At 30.7% G+C, this 9,682-nt stretch overlaps 1 protein-coding gene across 1 annotated transcript; it reads right to left on the reverse strand.

Annotated features, from left to right (window-relative positions):
- Positions 1 to 2,856: 2,856 nt before the first annotated feature.
- On the reverse strand, positions 2,857 to 7,558 carry LOC107859914 (cytochrome P450 84A1). The gene is made up of 3 exons (XM_016705071.2): positions 6,830 to 7,558; positions 6,001 to 6,639; positions 2,857 to 3,878 (listed from the first exon to the last, which is right to left on the reverse strand). Exons 1-3 carry the CDS (start codon positions 7,136 to 7,138, stop codon positions 3,255 to 3,257), a joined length of 1,572 nt encoding a protein of 523 aa, XP_016560557.2. The 5' UTR covers positions 7,139 to 7,558; the 3' UTR covers positions 2,857 to 3,254.
- Positions 7,559 to 9,682: the final 2,124 nt, after the last annotated feature.

The raw sequence follows: 9,682 nt of genomic DNA on the forward strand, positions 1-9,682 counted from the left end.
CAAAAATTATTTTTTTATCACCACAAGATAGAGGTAAGATGTGTGTACATTCTGTTCTTTTCAAACTCCATCTATGGAAGATATGTGTTGTTTGTGTCCACAATAGATATGTGTTGTTTGTGTCCACAATATCGTGGGAAATCTTAATAGCTCAGTCACCTTATTAGTGAGGATTCAACTCTCATTTTCCCTTTTCCTATTACAATTTAAGAAAAAATTAAAATAGTAACGTGCCCTTCTATTAAATTAATTTAGTGAAAAGACAACCTCTCATTTTCTCCACTTTTCAGTGTTAAAATCAAACTCTTCTTAACGGTCCCCTTCACAGATTTGGTCTTTACTCAACCCTACCAACCATTATTAGAAATTTTATTATTATTTCGTGATCTTTATTAGTATTTGTCTTTTTTTCTTTTTATTATCTGTTCATACAGAAACGTTGACACATTATCTTATTTAAAAATTTTATTTCTCATATTTAACCATCTATAAGATAATGGTTGTTGTCGGCCCAACATAATACCACAACAAAGTACTTGACTACTTTTGTATTTTATGCTTTGTTGCGTGCAATTGCATTCATTTATTTATTAAATCTTTGTATCCAGTAAACTAATGTCGCATAAATTAGGACGAAGATAATATTTCAAAAATTCAGCTTGAACTTTTTCTTGGATCAGCAGACATGACAGAGTACGGGTATGTTCCATATTTTTTTTTCCAATTTTTTCATATTTGATTCGTAAAAAGATTTAGAAAATATTTTTCTTCTTGTGAACACACCTTATATCCGCTTCTTTTTCTAATTTTCAACTGGATAAGGGTGGAAATTATTATTATCTTTTATTCCCTCCGTCCCATTTTACTTGGCACAATAATTAAGAAAAATAATTAATAACATGGCTAGTTATTATAGTACTTAAATAATATTTACATTTTAATTTGAAGAAAAAGTAATTAATGCAAAGAATAAAACATGGAAAAAGTTTTGTCTCTTTTTTATTTATGAAAAATAACAATTAAAATGAGAAATCAAATTAGAAAATTTGAAACAAGTAAAATGGGACGGAGGGCACCTTTTATGAGGTGGGAATTGAAGAATGCATTAATTTCTGACAACGTGCAACGATTGGTTCTTATAGATGCCGTCGAGTAACAACAACCTAAGTTTTCTGAATTTATTTCATATATCAACATTTTCAGAGTCAATTAATGAAAACAATATTGGGTTCACGTATTAGGAATGGAAAAGCTTATATCGAGTAATGCTAGATCCAGATACTCTGGATGTCAAGTAAATTTATCGACAGGTGTGGAGTCACCTTCGATAAAGAGTGGTCAGATGCACATCCTTCGTCGGAAAATTATGTGGTGAATAAAGATTAAATGTTAATCATAATGAGTGTATATTATATTTTGCACACTCTTAACATAACTGAGAATAAAATTTACACACTGCTTATCAATTAAATTAATCAAATTATTCATTTTTTGATATATAGAACAATTAACCAACCAATTAATTAAAAAAATAATAATAAAATGACAAAACTTGATCTTTCAATAATATTACTAATCTCATAATATAATATTCATAATTCATTTAATTGGTAGAATGTACGCCTGTTGTCCTGTTTTAGTCAACAATGTTTCACAAAAAATAATTTTAAAAAATAAATGCCTGCAAACCGGGATCGAACGACCTATGGGCAATGCCCTGTTTTAGTGAATAAAGCTTCACAGAAAATAATTTTAAAATTTAAATGCTACAAATCGGGATCAAACACATGATTTATGGGCAACAAAAGTGCCGCTTTACCACTTGCACTAAATAGTGCTTTGATATTACAGGTGACAGATTTAATATTTGACTATATCAGTATTAAAAAAACAAATGTTTGGTGACGCTTTGCCACTTGCACTAGATAGTGCTTTCATATTATGTGTGGCAGATTTAATATGTGACTATATCAGTGTGTGTGTAGAGTTTCCATTGAAGTTTGCGGGTGGCGTGCCACCCCCACGGCAATGAATAGATCCGCCCCTGGCTAGGATCCTGTTTATGGTAAGGCTCACGAGGGGCTAGTGTGACCGGATCGGAGTTATGATCAAACATGACGCTTGTTTGGTGAACTTAGTTAAGAAATAAAATTGCTTCCTATCAGCTATAACTTTTGATATAATGATAAGTGTTTGATCCTAACAATTTAAAACTTTCGATAAACAAAAAATCATTTTTTTTTCTCATACAACAACATAATAACTTTGCACGATGTACTCTTTTGAACCTTAGTAGAATGTTATTGATTTAGGTCAACAATATCTTTTGATATCAACATATATTATTATTTTGAGTCCAACAAGTGCCTCGGAGAGACATACTAGTATCAGCATTTCACTTTACAAAGAACTAGCCATCTTTTAAAGTTTAAACTACTCCTGCTAACAAACTAGGTGAAGTATATTATGGCGTACGTGTATGTGTATGTGTACATGACCAAAGACTTACATCTGACAATCTTAAAAATACTTTAAAAGGAAAATATTAAACTCACGTTAGTAAATTAAATTTTAATTTCACAACTTCCTTATTCATTTCAATCGAAGCAGCGAATCAGTAATTAACCATCTTATGCTTACTCCAGATTTTGACTTCAACTATTTACTACTAATTGAAAATTTAAACGTAAAAAGTAACCGACGGACGTATAAAAATATATACATAATTGTGTATAATCTACATATACTGCTAAAAGAATGAAATAGTAAATTTGCCCTGCTATTTGTGCGAAGATCCCTTTCTAATTCTTTCAAAATGAACCATGAACTATATAAATAAGGTATAGTCATAATAAGTAAATCAACAAGGATGAAATCTTCATTTGATTTGGATTATTTTTTTCAAAGAAGAGAGGGACATTCACAAGCCAAATGTTATAATTGAAAATAAGAAAAGGAAAAAACAAAAAGGAAAGAGAGATATATATATGGTGTCTCCTATACACAAATACCATTCAATCGCTTCCTCTTTCCCTTTCAAGCAATTATTTTCGTCGTTTTGCTTTGGTCCCTCTCCATTATGTATATGCATATCTATATTACATTTAATGGACAAACAAAAAAAAAGAAAAAGGGAAAATTCCAAACAAACCATTAATATGCTCCTCTCAAAGGCCCTTCATTTTTTTGTGCCCAAGAATTAGTGTATATCGATGGGTATACAAGTAGAAAATACCATCATGTTTTCTTCTTCTTCAATAAAGTGGACACAATAAACGTGGACTAGGGACAGCCATTAGTCGATTTGCCAATGGAGCAGTAAGCCCAAACATATCATCCATTTTAAGCTCACTTGGTTTCATCCCATCTGGTAATTCCCAAGTAAAGCAATGAAGTAAATGGGCCACAGCCACTTCCAATGCATAAAGCCCAAGTTGCATACCGGGGCAAGATCTTCGACCCGATCCAAATGGTAAAAATTCAAAATTACCACCTTTAAAATCTGGCACGCCTTGTTTAAGGAACCTACTAGGGTTAAAAGCATCAGGATCTTCCCATGAATTTTTGTCACGTCCAATGGCAAATGAATTTACGATAACATGTGACCTTGCTGGAATGTAGTAGCCAGAGACTGTCGATTCCTCCGCGGTTTCGTGGAGGAGGAGAGGGATTGGAGGGTGAAGTCGTAGAGTTTCTTTTATACAACATTTTAAGTAGGGTAATTTCTCAAAATCACATTCTTCAACTTTTCTATTGAGTCCAACAACGTTAGTCAATTCTTGTTGTACCTTTTTAAGTTCCTCTGGATTCTTCATAAGATGGGCCATGGCCCATTCTATTGCAGAAGCTACTGTTTCTGTACCTCCAAACATTACATCCTGCAATATTTATCACATGCATATTATCGTTTAAATTGAAGATTGTACTCACTCAGTTTAAAAAAATAATTATGACCTATTTTTTTTTAGTACATTTCAAAAATAACTTGACAACATTTTAATTTCAATTTTTCACGTGACATATATTTAAGACTACAAGATTAAAGGGCATTTGATGCATTTGACGTAACTTTAATTTAAGACCATAAGATTCAAAAGTTCTTTTTTTATTTTTTTAAATTTCGATCCGTGTCAAATCAAAATAAATTATACTCTTTGAAACGGATGGAGTAGAACTATTTATACATTATGTAAAATCACATAACCTATAATATAATACCATAAATTATTATTATTATTATTATTTAATATCACTAGTGTATAGAAATTGTGTGATAGTTAAATAGGTTTACGGGTAGGTGTGGAGTTAGGTAAGTAAGATAAACTATTAACTTCTACATCATTTCCAGGGAAGTGAATTTTCAAAGGGATGATGAATGATACCAATTTTTCTAGATAGGTTTTTATTGGCCAGTTTGAAATTTAATTAATCATAGAGTATTGCCCAGTTTGAAATGGCAATTACTGAGTAATTGGAGTGAAGGGATCCAAATGAATCTGTTTTTACGGCACCAACTCAGTTTTTACACGTTAACTAAATTCATTTGCTAGAATGATTCTTTTTTCTTACTTTTTCTGATCATTAGTAAATTCTTTTCAGAGTAACTTTTTCACATTAAAAAGGTTAGGCTATTGAACTCAAAAACTTTTGTTACCTAATCTACCTGCCTCTTTTTGCCACTTGGCAAAATGTATATCAATGCTTTATAGTATTGAATGGATAATGCCTTGGAGATAAAATCAAGAAGAGTTAATAGCAAGATTTAGAATTAACTTATTAGTCTTTGGTATATCTCATTGAAAGAGGGACTTAAAAAGATATAGTACTTATCAAGGTCTAGTATTTGCTACATGCTAAATCATTTATATAGAAAACTATTTTGTAGAATATAGTTGGGACACTAACAGTAATATGACAAGACAAATTGGTATCATATTTAGTGTTGTTATATTGAGATATTCAAAAGATGAATAATTGGAAGCTAATAAGTTGGAGGAAATTAACGTTTCTATTATTGTACTATATAAGTATATATGACACTCCACTAGAATCAAGTTACGTGGAAAACCACCTGGAAAAATAATTATAGGAGTATATATATTAACTATTAAGCAACACAAAGTACTTCTAGTTTACATATTGGAAAGGGATTTTTTTTCCTCGTGTAGTAATAGTTTCAAAATAAGATTTTAGTAAGTCTAGCTAATAGCTAGCCTAGGTGATGCTAAAACTATAGAAATCTGACCACTTAAAACAACTAATTACTGAAAAGGAAATACCGGATGATACCAAATTTTAATATACTAGGTTATCAATTTTCAATATATAATTTTCTGTTCTCTTAATATTAGTTTTGTGATGATTGAAAGACTTTAATGCATCTTATTTTTCTAAAAATCAGTCTACTTTCTACCGTCATCTTCATCGTAAAAAGGAAGTTAAAAATAAAGTACTAAAAGTATACATTAAAACATATTCACGAAAGATATTTGTGTTACCTAAGCTTCAATAATTCTTGATAGTAATATATGAGCTGCCAGAGACAGCCATGTTCCAAGCTAGTACCAAATTAATGATTCAAATCAAAAGTTTCTTGTTTTGTACAAGATTTTCTAGATCAACTTAGTGTTAAGAATAAGATACTCTCTCTTACTCTTCGTCGTTTCTCTAACACTCCCCCTTTCCTTTTTTGTGATACACTTACCGTTGCTGAGAAAAGTATCACTTTTAAATTTGAAAACAGTAACTTTGCTTTTTTTTAATTTTATTCTTAATGAGAAACTCCTATAACCTCACAAATAATATTATGGCATATTTAACGGCATAAGTTTCAAAACAAATATGTCAAACAAATGTTATGACATGTTTTAGATTGTATTTTTTTCTTTCTTCAGCCCCGTATTGATTTAAGTTATGTCATGTTAATCGGAAAGGATGGAGCATGTAACAAAAGCACATATGTATGGAAAAGTATTAGGGTGTATGTTTTATCCAACTTACCATGATGATGGCTTTGATATTATCCCTAGTAAGCCTTATAGCATTCTGCAAATCTTCAGACTCATTTACTTTTGTTTCTTCACTGTAAAAAGCTAAAAGCTCATCCACCATATCAGTTTCTCGATCACCATCATCAATAGTACCCGCCTTTCTTCTTTCTATATGGTCATCAATTATCGAATCAATGAACCCATCCAGCGAAGCACGTGCCTTAGCAAGTCTAACATTTAGCCCTTGCTGGCCAACCCACCCTAGCCATGGAATAAAATCAGCCATGTTAAATGCACCAAATAGCTTCGAAAATTCTTGCAGAATTTTAATGAATTCGTCTTGTCCTTCATCTGAACATGTTCCGAAAGCAGCTCGGTAGATAATATTACGCGTGAGACCGAAAACAAGTTCCCCTAAGTTGACGGATGTGCCCGTGTTGGTTGTCACGATCCTGACCATTGAGTCCACTTCATCGCGAACTGAGTCCCATGACTCAGCTCGCTTGCGACTGAACAGTTTCATGACACATAATTTTCTCATCTGACGCCAAAAGGGTCCATAGTCAGCAAAAGCCATGTCTGCACGCTCGTATGTTAGGTAGGTGATCGCTACGGTCGCTGGACGGTTCGAAAATATATTGTCTTGTACCTGTCAGAAATTAAACATGATATAATTAATCAAGTAGTCACTTTAGTGTAAAAAAATATATATATTTTTTTTTTATTTTCGGTCAATAAGATAAGTACAGGTGTCTCTGCTTAATTTATTAGTCACTTTATATTGTTAGCACATATTATTTGAGTGTTTCTCTCAAGTGTCTAAATCACTTCAACAGTACCTGTAGTACTTGGCGAGCTTCCTCAGGACCAGAGATGACAATTTTGTGGACATAACCCATTTTGAGGTGAAAAACGCCACCATATTTTTGGGCTAGTTTGGCAAGACCACGGTGAGTTAACTGGTCCATCATCAACATGTTACCAATGAGAGGCCAGCCTCTTGGCCCTGGCGGATAACGTTTCCGGCGAGAGGTGGAGAAGAGGTATAAGAAGAAGAGAGGGATAATGAACAAGAAGAGTTGCAGCATGGACTTATCTTGTAAAGATTCAAGAATTGAATTAATATTCTTTTGCACAATATCTTTCATTTTTATTCGAAATCTCTCTCTTTGTTGTTGATATCTTTGCTTTGTTTTTGAGTGGAGATATTAGGAGATTATATTGGTGTGGTGGAGTAATATGTGGGAGAAAGAGACTAGCTAGTTGGGATGCAATTGCAAACGCAAAATGGTTCTACCTCTTATTGGTGGATAGGAGGGGTCTTTATATACTAAAATTTATCACTTCCCGTCGGTACCAAGTTGGTGTATACTGTTGAATTGGCTAGAGACGGATACAAAATTTTGAGATCCTAAATCCTCAATAAAATAATTTTTTACATGTACATAAATTGGGCAAGTGGTAGATCGCCTAGAAGTTGGAAGGAGAACTAATATTTCAGGTTTTGCGTTTTATCAGAAAATAAAAACAAAAAAAAGGCTTTTAGTAAAAATTAAAAAAGTGTGCATTTTTAGGACTTAAAAGCGGAAAGTGATTTTATTTAAATAAACAAAGTTTTTAGAACTAAAAACAGAAAAGCATTTTTAGAACCTAAAAACTGAAAGAATTTTAATTTTAGAAAAACAAAAATCATAGAGAGCTCCTTAATCGCCACTGAACCAAACTATCTACTCAATTTGGCTATGGTTTCCATCTGCATATACTTATTCTCTTAATATATTTTTTTATAGAATTATAGAATTTATGATAGCGGGTAGGGATTTCAGAAACCCCCACCCTCTAATGTAGATCCATCCCTTGATTCGGCGAACAAAATTAAAATATTAAGAATTTAACTTTGTATATTTATAGTATAATTTTATCTTACTTTATCAAGTTATGTAAATAAAATTTACGTAAGTAATATGCACAAACAATTAAGTTTATCATAGAAATTTGCGCATTATCAGCGAATACGAGTAAAATCCAAACTTTTATGAGTTCATTTATATACACTACATGTTGATTAAGAATCTTTCACAAAATCAATCAGTTGACATGACGTCTAAATAACTACATGTAATCATCTTTATAAATGAATTTATAACCTCAAAATTAGGATAAGTAATTTTAGATTAAAGTGAATTGATATAATAAAAAATAATTAGATACCGCTGTGTATAAGTTAAATCCTATTTAAATACTCATATACAATTTTATTTAAGAAGTTTTTCATGCTAAATGCATTCTAGATTTAAAAAAACGGAGCCACCCATATAGATTATATTATCCCGGAAGCCTACGTTAATTAAGATAGTGAAATATGTATATGTCAAGTAAAATATTATATTTCAATATATTATTCGCTTCATTAAACTATTTGTCGATTGGTCTTAGAATTAGAATAGTCAAAGAAATATTAATCAAGCTCTAGAATATTACATTCCAATATATATTATTAAATTGCGCTTTACCCATTTTTATCCTTAGTTCATTACCTTACATATTTTTCAAATCATTAAATTAAATTCATATTTATTATTTTTTAATATGTGTACCAAGTCAATAGTGGAGAAATAGTACTGCTAGACGCAGGAAGTAACGGATTAGAATCAAAAGGGTTTAATTGAAACACTTTGTTTTACTCATTCAATGTATAAAATTAAGAAAATTTTATCATATTATTTCAATACTATAAATACTTGAAATGTATATTACTCAAATTTATATTTTAAAAATCTTAGTAAAATAAATATTTTACTAGGAGGATTGCAAAGAAAATATGAAACGAAGGGACCAAATGTCAATAGCGCTAGGCTTTAATGTAGCCGCAAAACGAGGCAATATAAATTTTGTGAAAGCATTTCCTTTTTTAAATTCTGTGCTTGTGGAGAATATCTGTAGCAAATAAATACAAGTATTTTTAATAATTTTACTCTTTCATTTAAACTTCAAATTATAATGATCAATCTAATTAATATTTTATTTTTTATAATAAAATTTATATAATTAAAAATTATGTTGATAAAATAATTGTACTATTAAAAGCTATAATATAATTGACAATTTAAAATATTTCATCTAAATAATAATTAAAATAAATAAATTAAAACGGGGGATATACAATATCATTATTTGACATTACTATTCAATAATATGGTCAAAATCTTATCTTAAACTTAAAGATGCATGTTACTTTTTCTAGGGCAGAAAATATAACTATGATATACATTCTCTTTCCTTTATAAAGAATCATCACAATATATTTCATGTGGGAGTTAAGATAATAAGAAATTGTATAAGGAAGAATTCAATATATATCAATGCCACACGAGTTAAATGATAATTAATTATTTAATGTCATTCGTAGAAAAAAAATAGGTAAGATTTTGATGTAAAACTTTAATTAATTATGAACCTTGGAGTGTTCTCTTATTCCGACGCTAGAACTACCAGAAAAAGCATCACCTCACCATTACAAGCTTTTAAGGGCATGTTCGGTGCGAAGAAAATTTTTTAAATATTTTTTTTAAGAAAACAAATTTCTTCAAACTAAATAAAATAACTTTCCTAATCAAAGTAGGGAAAATAAATTACAAAGTTTATACCAATCAAAATCACCCACTCCCACCCCAAAATAAAAAATTATTACC

This window comes from Capsicum annuum, chromosome 2 (genome assembly GCF_002878395.1).
Source record: "Capsicum annuum cultivar UCD-10X-F1 chromosome 2, UCD10Xv1.1, whole genome shotgun sequence".
Lineage (NCBI taxonomy): Eukaryota > Viridiplantae > Streptophyta > Magnoliopsida > Solanales > Solanaceae > Capsicum > Capsicum annuum.